Source organism: Gobio gobio (genome assembly GCF_949357685.1).
Source record: "Gobio gobio genome assembly, chromosome: 4".
NCBI lineage: Eukaryota > Metazoa > Chordata > Actinopteri > Cypriniformes > Gobionidae > Gobio > Gobio gobio.
In genome coordinates this window covers 56,363,844-56,384,872 of record NC_137100.1, presented here as the reverse complement: position 1 = coordinate 56,384,872, position 21,029 = coordinate 56,363,844, and the positions used below count along the sequence as shown (strand labels likewise).

The window sequence follows — 21,029 nt, the reverse complement described above, 5'->3', positions numbered from 1 at the left end:
TCTGAAGAATTCATAAAAGTATAGAATATAATAGTTCTAATATGGGCTCATTGTAACGCAGTGTTACAACGCATCCCGTGGGATTTAAACATAGACAGTAAAAGTTAAACCATTAAAGGTGAACTATGTAGGATTTTTGCAGTAAAACATCCAGAAACCACTAGGCCAGTGTTATATATTTTGTTCAGTTGAGTACTTAGAATATCCCAAATGTTTTCAACTATTTGTAAATCGTGAGAAAATTGCTATTTTAACCAAGGAGCCGGGACGTGTGAGCTATGCGTGTGAGGGAGTCGCCTGTCGATTGCGTCATATCTGCGTCACCCTCGGTCTCCGTTTTTATTCAGTGAAACACTTTACTCTCACTGCATTGTGAACAAGTGTCATAGCAGCCGCCGAGCGAACGTCATAACTTCCTTTTCAACACACTCAGATATATCTAATACGATAAACAGAGCTGCGTTACCTCACACTCAGCACTGGAGAAGAGGAAGTGCCGCCGGCAACCGTGTCATAATAAAAGTCCCGCCAGCGACTATGCCATAATAACAGTCCCGCTCTTCAATCGCTCCTGCGGCCTTGCTCAGCTCCACAACACTCGGTCCTGCTCTGCTTCAGACTACAGTAATGTTAATAATCGCATCCATGAACATGATTTCTGCAGAGTCCTATCCTGACTGTTTCCCACCGGCTGTGAGGTGAAAACCACGTCCCGAGATTCTGCGCTCAAACGTGGCGTCATCAAACTACGCCTTTGTTTTGAACAGGCGACCTCTAGTGGACGGAAAAGTTACATAGTGTAGCTTTAAAGTTAAACCGGCTCGCGTCTTCTGCTGGTTAGATCAGCAGTTTCCTTTCCTTTCGGAGGTCTTTCATATTGCGTATGGGAAAAGCTCCTTTTCTCGAGAATATGAAGCAAAACTTTTATTCATATAAGCATTTATGCAAAACGCAGTGCCGCTGCACAGCAGTACAACAGAGCGAGCTACGCACTGATTGGCTGTGCTGCGGCAACTGCAGGAACCTATGGCAAGGCGGCTGAGAGAGCGAGCCAATAAGAGTCGCCAGAAAAATCCGCCGAAAAGGGTCTCTAGAATTAGCATACTGAGGCTATAAAAGACTGTTTCGCAGTAGGATTCAGATTTAATCTCCTTCAGCGATACCGTCGCTGACCTCCAGAATTAAGCAACCGAATTAAGAAGGTCTGCGCCTTCAACCACCTGCTGTTCCAGCTACGCCATTCGGCACGTTATATCCTTTTAATTCTGTGTATCTGTGCGTGTGTTGCCGCTGCAACCACACTTCCGAAAAGAGCACAAGCGTTGTTTCATATGTCTCGCACCAACTGCGGCTCGTGCAGAGCCCCTCTCCTCGGCAGCGACCGCTACATCATCTGCGTGGCGTGTCTTGGACGGGACCATGTGCAGGTCGCGCTCTCTCGAGGCGGCTGCCCGAGTGCAACGAGATGGCGCTGCAGACCCTGAGGGCTCGCCTCACCACCTTCGACCAGGTTCCTGCCCCTTCCGCGCCTCTTGGACCACGCAGGAAAAAGCGTCGCAACCAGAGGCCACCTGAGCGTTTGAGCGACTGCGCGCCGGGTAATTCCCCACGTGCCTCGCCCTCGCCCGTCATGTTCACCCAGGAAGAACAGCGCCCCTCCCTTGCAGCGGCCTGTTCTGTTTCCTTCGGTGGACCAGCACAAGAGGAGGAGGAAGACAGCCCCAGCCCCATGAGTTAACATGGAGTAGGCTGGACGAGTGGTTCCTGGAAAACTGCCGCCTTTCCTCCCCTCAAAAGCCCGCCCTCTTCTTCCCGGAGGTACACGACGAGCTGACGAAGTCTTGGAAATGGCCTTATTCAGCTCGCGCCAAATCCTCCTTTTCCTCAAAGGATAAAGGCTACGAGAGTTTCCCTCCCCTCGAAGAGGCCGTCGCTGCGCACCTCTGCCCACCCTCCTCCAGAGGATGGGAGGCCAGGGCGCAACACCCCTTGAAACCTTGCCGCGCCACTTCAGCATTCGCCAGTCAAGCATATGCCTCCACCGGCCAAGCTGCCTCGGCGCTCCACACCATGGACGTCCTTCAGGTGTTTCAGGCCAAACTCCTCCGCTCTCTGGACGAGTCTGTTCCTGACTCCGAGACTCTGAGGGACCTGCGCAGTGCTACGGATCTAGCCCTATGTGCTACTAAATCCACCGCGCAAGCCATAGGTAAGAGCATGGCCAACCTGACCTGTTTTGGAGCGGCACCTTTGGCTCAATCTAACTGAGATGAAGGATTCGGACAGAGCCCCCTTCCTGGATGCCCCCATCTCCACCACTGGTCTCTTTGGTCTGGCAGTAGTGGGTTTCGCTGAGCATTTCGCTTAACGTTTCACAGAGGCGCACAAGGCGTCACAAGCGATGAGACACTTTTTGCCCAAACGTTCCAGTTCTTCCTCTGGCTGTCAAGCCAAAGCGCTGCTCCCTCAGCCTGCTAAGGCGGCGACGACGACTTCACGGCCTCGCTCAGCATCCATGACATGGCAGCGTTCACGTTCAACAAACCGCAGCAGGCAGCCTGAGCGTCGGGGACCTCGACCCAAGGCTGTGTTGAACCCAGAGCCTCCGAAGCCGTCCTAGCTACAGGGAGAAAAAGAAGGTGGTTAGGTCCCACCTCGGCCGGACCCCCACCTCGCCCTCTCGGTCTCCCAGTTCCCTGCAAACAGGTGACTGGCGACTTCACTTCCACAGCCAATGAGCCCACTGTCAAACACGCTCACCTGTACACAAACGCCGTTTTCACGGCGACCCAAATAAATCTCAAAAAGAGCTTTTTCTCTGTAGTGAACGTGCCCACCCCTCAGTATGCACTCCTACACTTAAACACGCACGCACTGTCTTGTGCCATGTCTTGTGCCAAACACAAACACTATCCCCTCAGAGTTACAAGCACAAAGCAACCAGGCTGCCGGGTCCCCACTATTAGGCGACCCTCCCCCGTGTCAAATCCAACCCCTGGCTTCTCGGGCCCAGGCCTGGCAGGCCATCCCGGTATATCAAATTAGGTGTTGAACATAATAAAATGAGGTTACTCGCTACAGTTCACTTGCAGACCCCCGCGCTTTCGCGCCGTGGTCAAGACCTCGGTGAAAAGCAGCGTCAGTCACGTGCTTCGCACCGAGGTGTCGAAACTGTTGGAAAAGGAAGTGGTGGAATCCGTACACCCGTCACTAAGCGGGTCAGGCTTTTACAGTCACTACTTCCTCGTCCAGAAAAAGAACGGAGGCTTCAGGCCCATCCTAGATATCAGACGTCTGAACAAAGCGCTCATGTTTCGCTCATTCAAGATGCTGACAGTGAAACAAATCCTAGCGCATGTTTGCCTGGCGGATTGGTTTTTCACGATCGACCTGAAAGATGCCTACTTTCACATTCAGATAGCCCCTCACCACAGGCCATTCTTGAGATTCGCCTTCGAGGGGCGGGCTTATCAGTACACATTCCTGCCATTCGGGTTATCCCTGGCACCCCACACTTTTACGAAGAGGGATGCGTATACTCAACTTCCTCGACGATTGGCTTGTAATAGCCCAATCAGAGACACAGTTGATGACCCACAGGTCCTGGCTCCTCAACCATCTAGAATGTTTGGGTCTCAGGATCAATACCGCCAAAAGCTCACTGTCTCCCACCCAGAATGTTTCTTTTCTGGGGACAGTCATAGACTCAATACACATGAGAGCGCGGCTTACGTCACAGCGGTGTGCTCTCCATCCAGAGCATGGCAGCGTCATTCAAGGATGGTGCTTGCGTTCCTCTAAAGCGTTTTCAGCAGTACTTAAACTGGGTCTATTACACATGCGCCCCCTTCAACGCTGGCTGTATTCCCGCATTCCGGCTCACACATGGAAATCAGGCCAATTTCACATCAAAGTGAATCACAGCTGTGTCAAAGCTCTGGTTCCTTGGAAAGCGACCGCCTGGTACCAAAAAGGTGTCTGTGGGCATGGTCACGAAGCTGAAGTGTTCTCGACAGATGCCTCCACCCTGGGGTGGGGCACCCTACATGAGGGCAAGCCAATCTCTGGCCTGTGGGCAGAATCCGATCGGACAACATGTCAGTGGTATCCTATATAAATCGCCAGGGCGGTCTGAAGCAGTGGTGGCTGGTTATAATTTTTATAATGGCGTTTTTTTCTCGGCGGGGGGGATAAATACAAAGCAGTATCAAGATGCATGTTGACTAAATTCAAGCATTAAAAAGAAAACAGTGTCGTCACTTTTATCGTTTTACACATTAATTTCTCACATATAATTGCATGAGGAAAGGAAGAACAAAAGAAAACAGCAACAACAGACTAGCATGTTGACTACTTGAACATAAATTTTGCTCTACTTTCTTTCTGGCCAGCAAATTTCTCAATGACTCTCTGATTAAAGTCAGTCATCTCAGTAGAGTCATGACGTTTGCATTTTTCAGTCAGATATTTGAGGTCTCTTACCCCCGTTGTTGTCCACAAAACTTCTGTACCGACACTTTGAAATAAAAGACAGGGAAAGCAATAAAGGGCATTGCTAACAACACATCCAGCCAGCCACCAACGTTTCTCATAACAATGCGCGTGAAGCTGTGTAGCTTCATCCTCTGTCACTGGCCTGCTGCTGGATTTGTAAATCGCATTGGTTCAGTTCGGGAACCTTGATCCTTTTTTTTTCTTCCAACGAACGCCTTGTGAAAGAATTTGGTTTAACTGCTGTCATCTCTACGAAAGTGAACATCCTAACAAGGTTTTGGCGGAGTCGGAGTGATGGTGTCGCCCGCGCACCATAGCCGCGCACTTTTGCTATAGTGGCCAAAAGCGGAAAGTTGAATGAAAGGTGACGAGAACCAATCAGATTGGATAAAATAACACGCATCCAATTCTGATTCGCCAGGGACGCAGCGACCTGCGTCCGGAGGAGGATCTTTAAGAAACCAATTAGAGACCAGCTTCAGGTCACATGCTGCGCATAGATTTTTGTACTCAGATAGACATCCATTTGTCCGGCATCCCTCGCCCATGAAACCGCATGAAACATATTGATGAACATATAAAATAGTTAACCGATCAAAGCCAGTTTTTATTAAATGCTGAGGCTCTTACTAACAGCTGGCACGTCGTATGAGTAAACAATTTTATTTTTATTTAATTTTTATATCATTTTTGTATACATATATATTTCTGGAATTTTGATGGGAGCGGCGCCCCAGCGCCCTCTATTGACAAGCCGCCACTGGTCTGAAGTCAGACACTCTACACTCCATGGCGAAACACCTCCTTTTATGGGCAGAGCGCAACACAAGCTCTCTGAGAGTGGCTCACGTGCCAGGTATCCTGAATCAGGGTCCGGATATGTTATCCAGGGGCGGCATTCCCCCAGGGGAGTGGTCCCTTCACCCACAAATGATTAAGTTGATTTGGAGCACCTTCAGCAAGGCGGAAGTAGACCTCTTCACCTCAGAAGACAATGCTCACTGCCCAATATTTTTCTCCAAACGCAGGGATGCGCTGGCCCACGTTTGGCCCAGACTCCCTCTGTATGCTTTTCCTCCGGTCGCGATGTTGCCACAAGCCATCAAAAAGATCAGAGAAACGGGATCCAGAGTGCTTTTAATAGCCCCACTATGGAAAAACCAGATATGGTTCTCCGAGCTGATTCAGCTGTCAGACACAACCCCATGGCGAGAGGGAAAATCTGGCATCCCCATCCGGAGTTATGGGCCCTGCATGTATGGGACATCAACAGATAACCGGGGACCTCCCTGAAAGGGTTGTGAATACTATTTCTGAAGCCAGAGCCCCCGCAACCAGGCGGCTCTATGCACTGAAATGCTTAGAGAATATCTGTCGGTATTCTCTAACTGGTGTACAGCACGAAGCCTCGATCCATATGTATGTGAGGTGGCGGAAGTGCTCTAAAGAGCTAATGGACGCGGGTCGTTCCCCCTCCACGCTCAAGGTATATGTTGCTGCCATAGCAGCATATCATGCTAAGGTCTCGGGACAATCATTGGGTAAAAGCGAACTCATCGTGTGCTTTCTTAAAGGGGCCAGGAGGCTTAACCCCCCTCCCTTCAGAGCACAGGTCATTTCACTGCTGGCCTTACCCGCGTCACAGGAGGAAAAAGATGCGAATTTGCTCTGCCCAGTCAGAGCGTTGAGAATATACCTATAGCGCTCCGCCCCTTTCAGGCAGTCGGATCAGCTCTTTGTATGCTTCGGTGGCCGCACTAAAGGTTGTGCTGCCACGAAACAAAGACTGTCACATTGGCTAGTGGACGCGATCTTACTGGCGTATAAGTCTAAAGGTCTCGTTTGCCCTATAGGCATCAAAGCCCATTCCACTAGAGGCATGGCCTCGTCGTGGGCATGGTCATGTGGCATTCCTATGGAAGATATCTGTGCGGCGGCAGGCTGGGCCTCTCCATCCACTTCTATCAGATTCTATAATTTGGAGGTTCCTGCTTTACAGGCTGGATTTTCTCCATTTGATAGGCTCTATCAACCAATCTATGGGCCCGAATTACTTCCTATAGTGTCCCATTCTTCATGTACAAATTGCTTTCACAAGCATGTTACATTATTCCATAAGGCCCGACTATGTCTGGTCAGGTGTTTCATACTGCCCGATTCTATCCGGCCTTATTCATTCCCTTATATGAGGCCCACTCTTGTCGGCCTCCCCAGGGATTCACTGTAACCCATTTTTAGTGTCTCCGGTTCCTCAGACCAGTTTGGGTCAGTCAGCGCGCACAGCGTTTTAAATTTGGTTCCCATACGCAATATGAGAGACCTCTCGAAAGGGAACGTACTCGGTTACTCACGTAACCTCGGTTCCCTGAGAGAGGGAACGAGTATTGCGCTCCGCGCCGTGCTTGTGCTTCTCAGGGTATCGCTTCAGTCGATTTTTAAACCTGAATCCTACGGCGAAACACGGTCTTTTATAGCCTCAGTATGCTAATTCTAGACCCTTTTCGGCGGGTTTTTCTGGCGACCCTTATTGGCTCGCTCTCTCAGCCGCCTCGCCATAGGTTCCTGCAGTTGCCGCAGCACAGCCAATCAGCACGTAGCTCGCTCTGTTTTATTGCTGTGCAGCGGCACCTGGTTTTGCATAGATGCTTATATGAATAAAAGTTTTGGTTCATATTCTCGAGAAAAGGAGCTTTTCCCATACGCAATAATCGTTCCCTCTCTCAGGGAACCAAGGTTATGTGAGTAACCGAGTACGTTATTATACTGTTAAATAACAGATATAAGATTAAAATAATATCAGATTTGTGCCACCTGGTTTTGCATAGATACTTATATGAATAAAAGTTTTGCTTCATATTCTCGAGAAAAGGAGCTTTTCCCATACGCAATAATCGTTCCCTCTCTCAGGGAACCAAGGTTATGTGAGTAACCGAGTACGTTACTATACTGTTAAATAACAGATATAAGATTAAAATAATATCAGATTTGTCTTATTTTAAATAAATACAAAAAACAGAGATGAAAAACAGATTTTTTTAATTTTGGCGCAATTTTTTTTCTAAATAATGTTGAAATGGCAACTAGTAAATAGCCTACACTAAGTTTCGTCATCCTGGCATGTGTGGAAAGTTTTAAACCATGCGTGTTACCCCTAACCCCGCATTAGGTTGTGACCCGCGCTCCCCTACACATGTTGCAAAACGTCACTTCATTCAAAACTATTTGAACACACTAAGTGATTAGCCACATACATACAAAACTACACAAGAATGTTGAAAAGGTAAAACACTCGTGTCTTTTGCTTGTTCAGTGTGCAGTGGAGTGTACAGGAGTTTGCCATAGCACTTATACATAAATACACTGTATATAGCCTACAGTATGTATGCACAATTGATGAACTTCACAGTTATTGAACTGAACTGACCTGAGCTGAATAATGACACTATTGGCTTGTTAGAACTGCTTTACAGCAGCATTTTAATTTGTTACTAATGTAAAGCTGCTCATATTGTGTAAAGGTGACTTGACTTGTATGCATATTCAGTACAAAATAAAGAGAAATGCAAGGTTAAAACATTTATTTGTTTCTCAAAACATTGAGTTTTGATTCCTAAGTGATCAGTTTATGTATAAGCGTTTTACACACGAGGTGTTCGTTTTGAGTGATGTGTCTAATGCAGGGGTTTTCAATCTTTTAGATGCCACGGACCCCCAAATATGATCATCCCTGCGTGTGAGAAACCCCCATCCTAAAATGTATAAAGCATCTGTCTTTTATAAACACTACATTGATACACAAAAAGAATATTATAAATCTAAAATTAGTTTCAGTTACATTATATAATTTGCTCTACTCAATGTAGTAATTATATTTATTTCTTATTTAATTTATATTATTATATTATTTTTTTCTTATTTAATTTTAATCAAATTTTATTTATTTATATCTAATTTATTGCTTTACTCATTTATTTTAATCTAATTGTATTTTATTTCATTTTTTTTACAGATTTTTTCTACACTTTTCCACGGACCCCCTATCTCGTTCTTGCGGCCCCGTTTTAAGAACTGTGTTTAGCATTTTTACAACTGCAAAATGAGCATAAAGCACATAATGTGCTTGTAGTTTTGCAGACTTGGTACCATTTCTAGTGTGTGAGCAATTTTAAAAAACTGTATAAAAAAGCAGTCCTATTCAGACTTTTAACATTAAAGCGGGCTGGTTTAGTCTCAAAATAAACATTTACATCATACATTTACAAAGTATTCTGTGATTAACAGAACTGTTAAGATTGGCAGTCAATAAATAAATAGACATTGCCACACAAGTTCTTAAATTTTTTTCTTTTATTTTTTTTCTTAGTTTAGAACATAAAACAGTATTGTGGATCTTACCACATACACTATGTATTCACATAATACACCATACAGCTACAAGGAGAGAGACCAAACAAAAGATAACACTTTTTACATACTGCATACTCAACATGAAAAATAGAACCAAGAACAATCTTTAACTCATAAAGGAATGTAGCTGCCAGTTTTTTCTTTATTTTTCTTTTTCTTTTTTTCCTTTTTAGACATTTTGTCCTTTTGATGTTTAAAACTGGGCATGATTTATACTCATAACAGTGAGTGCTGATAGAGGGGGCAGAGTAGTGTGTGTATTTGAGTGAGTGAGTGAGTGTTGTGTTTGTGTGTATTCGTATGTGTTGGTGTGACAGTGTGGCCATAGGGTAGATGTGAGTAAAGAAAAAGAACGAGTATATTCAATAAAATGACAAAATGTTTAAAATTTCAGAATGGGTGAAAACACATTTCTGGGCAGTTAAGGTAGCACCAGATATTAAATTAACAGTCTATTCACATCAAAAGCATGAGAGTACCTATTCCTCTACCTGCCATCATGCTCTTCAAGTACCACTTCAATTATTTAGGGTGATGGCTAAAAAGGGAAACTGGATCAGTTGGAGTGCTTTTTTTATTAAACTGTGACCATCAGAAGTGTTTCAGAAATAACCATGTAAAAAGATTTAAAAATGATCAGCACCACATAGGTTTCCTTTCAACTACTCTCAAAACGAGTTCACATATCAATTTAAGAGCCCAGGAACTGTAGCAACAGTTTTTGCCAAGAGTCGTTTCCACAGTGAACTCTAGGGGGTAGCACCATGGTTCAAAAGCCATTTAGGGTGAATGACATTGCGCTGGGCTTCAAGAGCTGTCTTGAAACTCAGTTATTTCTTAACTTCAGGGGTAAGTCTCACATCTCAGAGAACAAGTGACAATCTAGATAAAATACTGTCAGTGCAGACTCAGAGTTGTGTAAAACTTACCCCACACAATATTTAATAAAAAAAAAAAAAAAATCAGCATTACATGATCTACCTGGAGATTTGGACTGAAAGCTGTCACATTTCAAACTGCAAGTTTAAACCTGATATTATGTTCGTTCTATGGGTAATTTTCATGTAAAGGAGATGTACTTCCACTCCCTTTCCAAAAAAAAAAAATGAGAAAAAAAAAGCGAGTCCTGAATCCTTGCGAACCGAGTCAACACGTTCACATTTGTTTCTTTGTTCTCCATTAGTTTATGGTTTATAGATGTGGATCAGATGCAGGGGAAGGAAGCTGATGACAATGGTAGTACAGAGGTATTGGTGTAAGTACAGTACTCACGAAAAGAAGGACAGCAGTATCTTGAGTAGACCGACAAAGCATCCCGCTTTGTGGTCTGTTGTTGACGGCTTGACATACAGACAACTGAAGACTAAAAATTCAGGAATCATTCATAATTAGGCCATCATCCCTCACCAGTTAAATAATCTTACCTAAATATTTAACTATTTACATTTCTATCTCTCCCAATAAAATTCCTTTAAAACAAAAACTAGGTTTCAAGTTGTCAATAATCCGTTCTTATTTTTTTTTCTCCTCATTAAAATCAAGATTAAAAGTGCTTTTATAAAATCCTCTCTTCAATATTTACAATTTCTCTAAAATGAACAAACCCAAAAAATAAAATGACAGCAATCACAATAACAATAATCATCATCATTATCATATAATAAATAATAATAAAAAAGTAGGTACGAATGTGGATGTAGGCAGCAAGCCTGCAGTCTGTAGCGCCTGTGTGTTTGTAGCATGTTGTGACTGGGACCAGTGTCTGTACAACATGAGGTAAAGAGCTTTAGGACCACTTACTGAGCACCAGGATCTCTCCTCTGTGAGTGTCAAGCATCTTACAGCCCTGTGTAAACCAGCGGCAGCCCTGCATTGCTCCCTATACGAAGCTCACAGACAGGCATTCACACTGGCACACGTACATTCTTACCAGCGTGCATGTTTAGGAATCCATACACAAATGCACACACACACAAACACACGCATTGTGTACTTATAGACACACTCGCACAAACAACTGCGCTGAAACTGTATGCATTGCCATTCAGCACCATGAATTCCAGGCGTGGGGGATCTCTCGGGCAAAAAGAGAGAAGAGGGCTGCTTACAACAAGAGGGGCAGCTTTACAGGAGCATTAAAGACTCATAGTAGCACCAACTCCAAGAAATGTGCTCTGTCTGTTAGGCTGGTGGGTTTAACCAGCAGTGGGTAAGAAAACATCCCAAAAATAATAATTTAGCACAAAACCATCATCACAAATGGGTATCTAGAGATAAATCAGGACATGGAAGACATGTTCAGTTTACACAGGGCTGGTTGTGTTGGGAATCCCATACATAAAACAAATCATTGGTAACTAACGGAACCAGAAGTCCCTCTTTAGCTTTAACCCTGTGTAGATCTTTTTTGGACAGTCTGCTGACTGAAACCAAGAAGATCCACTGATGTTTCAAATCTATAGATACTCATCTGTAGATGACAATTTTGCAGCAAGTCATGTTTTTTTGTTTTTTTTAAATGCTGATTTCTTACCTACTGCAGCTCAAAGTCTTCACACTACAGTCACTTTGAACACATCTAGGGTAAATCAAGCAGAGATTGCAGAATTTTTAAGCCAATAAAGAATTCACTGTTTGAGCAGTGTCTATGTGGAAATCACAAGCTTAAGACCCATGGTGGGTTATCTGCAGCTCTTTAGGGCGTTTTTTATGGAGGTGGATTTTTGCTAGCACTATCAGCACCTTAGAGAACATAGTCTAAAAATGTCACATGGGTAGTGAAGAATGGCCAATGAAACTGCAGGCAAATGAGTCAGCACCAATCAGATGACCTGATGGAAGGTTGAGCCAATTATCGGGACTGGGGGGGGTCCCTGTCACTGAACATGACTGACATCCGCTGCTAAAGAGCACCCAGGTCCAGCACCTGCCTCGATATTGTGAGGGCAAAATTAGAGACACTTGAGACAGAAAAGAAGCACCATTTGAAGGGATGAGAGACTTTACAGATTTCATTAGAGTGGCACCAAACAGAAAGGCCCAAGCTGGTGTCTGGCTCTCTCTTTCTTGTGCACGTGTTCAGTGACTAGCGCAATATAGAGCAAATACTCTCTAGTTGCCTTAATGCAGTCACATAAACGTGATTTGCAATGATGTGAAGGCGCTTCATTAATATAGAGATTGTTGAGGTTGGGAGAGGAAAAAAGCGCAACAAAAAATGCTGAATAGCTTGTCCTCATGTTCATGTTGAACAAGTGAGAATGAAGAAAGGAAGTCCCTCTTAGTCCAGAGGGTAAAAAAATCATAATATTAATAAAAATGGTGAAAAAACAATAACATTAAAATAAAAAATAGTCATCTTCATAATATAATAACAATACCTGTAATATCAACATTGACAGTAACAATAGCAATTGTAATAATATTGATAATAGAGCAATAATAATCAGGATCATCAAATTCACTTAAGGAGGGGTAGCTATGGAAATCCCTCCCACGTTGGAGAGAGCAAGAGCACCATAGACAGCGTGTCCGTTTGGGGAGTTCCCAAACTGCTGCCAAATTTTGAGGTAAAAGAAAAAAAAAGTGAACAGTGCCCCTTCCTCTATTATCCCTCCCATGTGGTGGCCTGAGAGGTGTTAGAGCTAGAAGAGGGGAAGCAAATGGTAAAGGTTCTTATGATCCTTATCATTTCTATTCCCATCTCTGGCTCTAGGGGGCAACAGTTTACAAGAGTTCACACAAATCGACTGTAAGGACCAGTGAGGTGTGTGGACGGGTACGGTGAAACTGTGACTATGGTGGTGGTATGCTGTGTGGGCGCCATTCGTGTCATCACACCCTCTCGTTTGTCCTTGGTTTGTCCAGGGGATGGGCTTGCTGATCCAGCCGCCCACTTGCGCTTTTTCCCATAGGCCTTAATTTCTTCCTGTGAGAGACCCAAAAGAGCTGCTTCTTGTTGCCGCTGTCGTGCTCGCTCGGCCAGGAGTTTCATCTTGGATTCCCACAAAGCCAGACCGTGGCAGGGCTGGTTCAGGTTCTTGTGCTGGTAGAAGACCAGGGATATGCGGCTTGGGTGAGAACGGTCGGGCCTTTTAAGTGGCGTGGTGGCATGGAGCTCCCGACGGGCACACTCAATCAAGATGGAGCCATGAGCAGGGGCCACTGCAACTCCTCCAATGTTGGGATCCAAGAAGTTGTGTTCGCTGTCTGACCACACCTCGTCTTCATCAGGGTCACGTTCACTCTGGGTCTCTGCCTCACTGTCCCAACATGCCTGTCCATTCGACCTTTGCAGGGCATCAGGAAACAAGCGTCCCTCAGGAGCCGGAGATGGTGTGCTGCCCGCTACTGATCCACCACCAGATTTCCAGGCTTTCTCCTGGAGTCCCAGAGGTGCAGAGCCTGCCTGGGAAAGCATTTTATCAGGGAAAGCACCAGCAGGGTTTCCTTGCCTGATACCACCAGCGCTGTAATCCATGGGACCGTAAGGACCCCACGCTTTAGGCTGTGGACTAGGTGCAGGGCTACCCCACTGTCTTGGGGTGGATGGATGTGGAGAGGGTGCAGGTGATGGACCGCCTTTTAGGGATGGGGATGGAGATGGGGCAGGGGATGACATTAGAGTGTTAGGACAGGGATAGGAATTCCACTGTTGCTGATGTGGATACTGAGGGTGTTCATGTTGGTGAGGGTGTTGCTGGTGGAGCCTCTGCTTATCTGGAGTGAAGGGCAAATTAGTTGGACCAGTTCTAATGTTTCCATCCCAGCCTTTAGAGACTATGCTGCCGTTTGGTTTGTGCTCAGGCCAGCCTTCAGGATTTGGCGTGGTACTGGGAGTGCTAGGGCAGCTCTGAGCTTGCCCATCCAATCTGCCATCATATAGTGGCATATCCATGGGCTCCTGCTTGATGATAGGTGTTGAGCGGTGGGTCTGCTCAAGTGACACTGATGGAGTACGACTGGGTGGAACAGGAGACTGCGAAACCTCAGAAGGGTGTGTGTAGCCTTGAAGGGATGCATCAGCCATTTGTTGCTGTGACTGCCCAGGACGGCTGCGATAGGCCTGTGCCATTTTGGCTTGGAGACACTGAACATCTGGCTTTTGGTCAAATGGTGTGGCAGAAGGATCTCCAGCTTTGGGCCAGGCTCCGTTATCATATCCCAAGAGCTCAGGAGGAAAAAGTGCACTAGAAGGGTAGTTGTAATAACGGTAGCGTATTTCTTGGAGGTTAGGGTGAAAGCCATTGATGGGGCTCTGTGCAGGAGGTTGGCCGTTGGTAGGGATGTGACCTCTTGCATAGTTACCAGGGTAGGAGAACGAACTGCTCATGCTGTGGGGATCAGGGGTTGTCTTGCCGTTCCTTAGTGCTGGGTAGCCATGTATGGCTCCATTGAAGGGCTGGAATCGGTCGACAGGCTCTTTTTTGATGGTTGGTTTCACCTCTTGTTTTGGAATAGCTAGATAACAGATAAACAAAAAAAACACACATTGCATATTAAATGTATACTTTATAGCTATTGAATACAAAACTTTCAATTGGAATGGCAAATTCCATTTAAATAATAACACCAATGTGTCCAAAGAGCACATCTCTAAAATACTCCCACTTCAGATAGATGAATGGTTTGTCCTTTACTTTGAACAACCATTAATTTATATAACTCCCTTTAAATTTGAATTTTACATAGCCTACTTTACGTATATAGAGGTAAACTGATATTTAACCACTGACCTTTATTGCCTTGCTGAGGTTGGGGTGACTCCACGTGGTGCATCTCCATCTTGACGGTCTTCTCTGGGGTTTCTGCAAGCTGCAATTTCCTGTTTTTCTTCTCTGATGCTGCCTTTTTGGCCTCTAACCGACGCTGCCGGCAGGATTTAGCAGGTTCTGGAAGTTTTCTAACCTCTCGACGGAAGTTAGAGAGCACCTGGAGGGCTCCTGTTTGCATTTTGAGACGCTGGTTCTCCTCACTACCAAATTCATCGGTTGTAGAGATCTTGTAGAGCGGAAGCACATGCAGCTGCTCATCTTCTGGAATTGTGCCCACTTTGCGATTGTCCTCTTTCGTAAGAGTGCACACCTGAAAGTAACAAAATTAGGAAGTGTAAGGCTAAAGTAAATAGCAACTACTTCCACCATAGGGTCCATCTAACTCCTAGTACCTGTTGTACACAAAAATGTTCACACAAAACACAACAAGTGAATCATTTTTATTTATGTTCATTTATTTGTACAGGAATAATTCGCAATGCATGTATTGTAACAGTAGTACACTAAGCAGTAATGACAGCCCTGGAAAGCATTCAAAATTATGAAAACATCTAAAATGGCTTCTATAGACAAAACTATACAATGACATTTACACAAATACATGTACATATAAATGAAAATTGATAACGTACCACAGTGCAGCCATTGTGGAGGTTATGCTGGTCTTTGTGAGCATGGGCACAGAAATCCATGCATGCAGTGACTCCTGAAAATGGCCGTCCTTCCTTCAAACCCAACCGACAGTCTGAAGCAACGTCTTCATTTAAACACTGGGTAACAGGAAAAAAAAATATTGTAAAAAAATTAATTATTTTCCTGTTTATTTCTTTAACACTTCCCGATTCCGTAATTCACTGTATACATATAAAGTTCTGGAACATTAAGTTCCGGATGGTATGAATTGTGAACCATTCAGTGTAGTGTGCCTACACTGACTAATAGTCAAACAAATAAAACAAACCTGGTTACTGAAGGCCTGGGGAGCCAGCCGCTTATATAGAGGGGCCACATGTGTGGCCAAGTTTTGGAAGTTATCCCTGAGTTCGTCCTCCTATACAAAAATGAATAAATAAATAAATCAATAAAACTGTATTGAGCTTTTATTGCCATGTCAGCATCTGTGGCTACTTTCATGGCAAGATCAATATATATATATATATATATATATATATATATATATATATATATATATATATATATATATATATATATATATATATATATATATACAAAATTAACACAGTGGTAGCAAAAAACTAACAAAACACAAAAACAACAATTGATAACCATCTCACATAAATATAACAAACATTATATAAGATTTTTCATTTCAATATTTGATAAACAAAACTTTTATTCCTGGTGAAACATTTTTAAAAACATCCATTAAAGAACTATCTGTGTAAAAACGTTGAATAGTGACATTAAAACCAAACCAGAGCAAAATTTGACAAAAATTACACATTGGTGGTACATCACTGTTCAATAAAAACAAAATGACCAATTCAGCATCTTGTGTAAACAGTCTGATCACGTCTACTCTCAAAAATAAAATTTGCAAAAAAACATTTCATTTATGATTGGATTAACTTCATATAATGTACTATTAACACAGCTATTCCATTCCATCTGCCATTTTTGATATAGATCTGATGGAGGAATTTGACAGTCTGTATTTCTCAAAGAGAGAGCTTTTTGGATGCGTCAGATTCTTTTTTTTGTTTGGCCAAATTTCACGATATTACATTTTTTGAGGCATAAATGGGTTTGTGCAAGTCTATTCAAATTGATGTCCATGTTCTCCAAGTGGGATTTTATACAAATACCAAAAGGACTAATATACTTCTGTCTGTCTTCATACAAATCTTGATACTGAGGGTGAAAAACTGAAGAGCAAGCTGGATTGCATTTGTTTGCTTTCAGCTTAATTGCATAGTGAATAGCAAGCTCCAACCGTCTTCTATCAAGAGATGGTTCCTTTGCTTCAGTATACAGACTTTGAATAGGCAAATTCCTGAATGGTCCTAGAGAGAGTCGTAATCCTAAGAGGTGTACAGTATCCTGTATTTTGATGTACGATTTTCTGGATGACCCATAAACTGCACTCCCATAATCCATTTGGGATCGGATCAGTGTTCTATAGAGACGTAGAAATATAGTACAATCTGCACCCCATTTTGTTTTGGCCAGTACCTTTATGATGTTCATTGTTTTTTTTATTATTCTCCCCTTCTTTATGTGCAACTAACCTCTTTGGGGTGTTCTCCCTGCAGTCTGAACTTGCGAGGTTGTTTGCTTCGAGCATACTTGCATCCATTGAAGTACATGCTCCAGGAACAGCCAAAAGAGAAGGAAGCTCCACAGGTCTCCGAGTCCTTTCCTTGGCATGCACAGGTTCGACTGCAAAAGGCACCCAACATGGTGTCACTATAAACTCTTACAATACATGACATACTCTGAGGCCTTTCCTTAAAATATGCTTGATTACAGGACTGCCTTTATGTAAGCGTGTGATTAAACTGTATTTCTGATGTATCTCTGCAATATCAGTCAATAATGTGACTTGCATAAACAATTATTTAAATTTTTTTACACTGACTCAGAAAACAGTCTAGATACTCCGCTGCAACCTAATATAATAAAAGGAATGACTCAGAAATTGTCTTTAGGTCAACAATTTTTGACAGTGAATCATCCAATATAACTCCACCTGATGTTTGAATGATGCACCAGTGATACAACATGGATACTTCATATCCAAATTAGTCCAACTTTACAATCATTAAACAAATTAGTCCACCCAAATTATAATTTCCTGTGACCTCTTTACTACATCTCTCGAAGACACAAAAGGCCAAAAATAAAAACATATCAGTTGTGTTCAAAACTCACTCGTCATTGAGTCCACAGCGGCGGCTGGTGGGGTTGCCGTATTTAATGATGGTTTCTGTGAGTTCTCTGTACAGTTTATCTCCCAAAGCACGGGGCACACCTTCCCAGGCCAAGATGACAACAACAATAACAGAATTGGCACAGCGGTGCCCAGGCCTTTGCTTCACAACGCATAACAATTTCTCTTTCTCACTGCCGCGACGAATCACCTACAGAGAGACAGTCAGTAATACAGGAAGACAGAAGGTTCTAAGAAACATGCATGTTTAGCTCAAGTGAACTCCAAACCATCCTAATTATACAGGACTTTCTTAAGCCTGATTAATTGTCCGATCGTTCAGGTAACCCAATGACTATGTATATTAGAAATATGTCGTTTTCCATCCACACTTACCCACTTAGCGATAGGACATCCCTGAGAGCTCTTTCCTTCTCGTCCTGTGTAAACCACCTTCTCAATACGAACGGCTTCACCCTTCTCCCCATACCTGGAATAATAAGAGGAGAGAAGGGGACATAGGTAGCTCAAATTAAACAGTTTGATAATGCAACATGAAAACAACAGCCCATCTCAATCTTAATGAAGACCCATTTTAAATTGCTTTATACTTAAATCCTTGATTTCAAATCAAATGTAAGGCAGTCAGAGCCAATGTGGAGAGTTTGGTATAGTTTCAGTAATGCAATTATGATATTGTGATATGTTGGAATGTATTGAACGGTTACATATGTGACGCGATGCATATCATATAGTGAAGTAGTTGGTGATAGTCCTTATGTTTATACACATTTGTATGATGGCCCACTATCCCAGTAAACAATTGCTTGTCTCCTCCAATGAAACTCTCAGTGCATGAGCATGACAGCAGCATGTATGAAGTATAAATACTGTTCAGTTATAACTACACAGTCTGGTGGAGAAGCTTCCGAGATCCACAGGGGTGGGCTATAAGGTCAAAGGCCACAAAAGGGTCAGGCTTAGGCTTAAGAAGGCTATAGCCACTGTCTGACAGACAAACAAAGGGGAGGTTCTACCTCTACCCACCAGCTCCCCCTCTATCTCAGAGGAGAAGACTCAAGCTATAGAAATTACAGCTACTATGCCCTCAATCAGCTCTCAAATAAAGCAACGAGAGTGGACAAGTGTACCAGAGGTCAGCAAAGGTGGAGATACTCTATCCAAATGGGTCAAGGAAGTCTTAGCTTCTGTATGCTTACAGGGGAAAGGGGGCAACACCCTGTGGAGCTTTTCATATTCCTCTTCACTGCTGAATGATCACAGGATCATTAAAGTATTAGTTAAAGTTTTCAAACCTCAGGGAATATATCAAGTAATCTCATATATAGCAAATTAACTTGATTTACAGCATAAATACAGTGAACATTTTGAACATATGGACCCTATATGACAGCGCTGCTGTAAAGGAAATGTTGTTTCTTTTTGCCATGTGTATCTAAAAAAACCTACAGGATACTCATTGCTTCAAGTTTTAATATATACCCTTTATACCGGTATATCCACCACCGTTTTTATCACTTCACCACCTTCTTTAATTTCCTCTAAATTCTTTCTTTCCCTGCTATTCATTGTCTCTCTATCTCCCTGTCTCTCCCCTGTGTCAATCTGCTGATGCCAATATTTCCTGTTACTCCTGTTGGATTCTGGGTCAGGAATTCCCTGGGGACAAGATCACAGAGAAGGAAGGTGGGAGGAGGGGAAGGGGAGAGCAAACGGCAGAAAAGGAAGATGCTTATCCTCAGCTGGTTAAGGATCTGTTGCCAGGATCCAACTGCCAGTGCTTCCAAACAACTCCAACGGAACAATGAAAGGGTCGCTAGAGAACTCTTAAAGGAAATGACGTTGGGTCAGCAGTATTCCTCTGTGGTTTTTAACAGTATAATTTTTTTTACAATATTTTAATCTATAAATTGATTTTCATTCGAGTTCGTCTGATTGTTACTCATTGTATGTGTATGAGAATATTTAACTCTATCTTTTTTTGGTAACATTTTACTAAAAAAGGACAAGACAGAAAAGGCAATTGCTAGGAAAAAAAGGAAGCAGGCAGACCTTTAAATTCAACATTCAAAATAGTTTCCCCAGCCAATTATATTGTTTTAATAGTAGATCAAGAAAGTAACCAATAGGTAGACATTTTGGTTTTTCATTACATTTTTGTGATTTTAATCAATAAAAACTTGATTTTCAAGTTGGATCCCACATGGCCCTTACATGTCCTGTAGGTTGTGTTTGCAAACAAACATGCCCACGACAAAATCTGTGAAGGAGACATTATGGAATGCAATCTGAACCAATAATGATTTACAAATCCGACTTGTGCCTCTCACCTCTCTTCCATCAGTTTTCGGACTGAAGCTACGTCTGGCCCAGACCCCAAATGGTTGTAGTATGGGCCCTCGTCCTTTTCTAGGATTTGGTCTACGAGGAGACAGTGAGTGAATGAGAATGCAGGTTAAAGCATGGACACACTATTACACAATAATGGCTAATTTTGTTGGCTAATGTGTAATTCCATGAGTCAGTCATTTGTGTGGGTGAGCAAAAAGAGAGGAAGTCTTATGAAAAAAAGAAAGAAAGAAGAAAAACATCTAGTGGATGCATACTACCTGCTTACTCAGCAGGGTAAAATACTGTGCCAACAATAAGTGTAAGAATAGCTAACAATATACTGTAGGAAAAATCAAGTGCTTTTAAGAAGCACAGACTATGAAAGAAAAAAACATACAAGACACAAATATATACACTAGATATATTCTCCCAAGATAAAATCAATATAAAGACTGTAGAACTGCTGAATGTACTACATATGGGATGTGTTTGGTGTGTTTGTAAGTATCAAATGGCACTGGGTGTTCCCTGTGGTGTTGACAGAGTGCTATAAGGATTCACTATGGAAACCTCCCTTCTATTGTCCTTTGCTTTTAGTAACAGTCAAGCTCCAACAAGTGTTCAGGCACAGCTTACTACCCTTGAATGAACACTTTCTTAAACGATTTCTTTCATATTTGGCAAATAATTTTAACAATTACATATCACACTTAATACGGTTTAAATAATAAGAAAAGCTTATTAGAATATCTTCAGTTGAAACGTGAAAATAATTCTTAGCTACTGTTACAATGCAACATGACACATTTCACACAGTTCACCAAAACCGAGCTAAGAGGTTGCAGTCCATCTCTTCTCACCCTGTCCTCCCTAGTCCCTCCCTTCTTTGATGTCTGGCCACAGTATATCATATGATATATGAGCAGACACTCTTCATTATTACTGCCTCCTTTGGAGAAACTAGCTGTACTCACTGTCCCAATAGCCTGAACATAGACAGAATGCGCTGCACTGCACTGGCCCAAAGAATTACAATGGGCTCCTTTCTTCAAAACTATTGTTCCTCTGCAAGAGGCACAGAGAACAGACTGCAGAGCAATGCACGGCCCCTG

At 43.0% G+C, this 21,029-nt stretch overlaps 1 protein-coding gene across 3 annotated transcripts in view; it reads right to left on the bottom strand.

Moving 5' to 3' along the window:
• Positions 1-9,078: 9,078 nt before the first annotated feature.
• Positions 9,079-21,029, bottom strand: part of tet3 (tet methylcytosine dioxygenase 3) — a 31,557-nt gene continuing 19,606 nt past the window's right edge. For all 3 annotated transcript variants that reach the window (XM_079814847.1, XM_079814848.1, XM_079814849.1), the window contains 8 exons: positions 19,917-20,007; positions 17,962-18,055; positions 17,568-17,776; positions 16,925-17,075; positions 15,637-15,726; positions 15,308-15,445; positions 14,637-14,985; positions 9,079-14,361 (listed from right to left, as the gene is read on the bottom strand). In XM_079814847.1, coding sequence (XP_079670973.1) covers positions 12,638-14,361; positions 14,637-14,985; positions 15,308-15,445; positions 15,637-15,726; positions 16,925-17,075; positions 17,568-17,776; positions 17,962-18,055; positions 19,917-20,007 — 2,846 coding nt within the window. In that variant the 3' untranslated portion in view covers positions 9,079-12,637. The remainder of the gene's footprint in view (positions 14,362-14,636; positions 14,986-15,307; positions 15,446-15,636; positions 15,727-16,924; positions 17,076-17,567; positions 17,777-17,961; positions 18,056-19,916; positions 20,008-21,029) is intronic.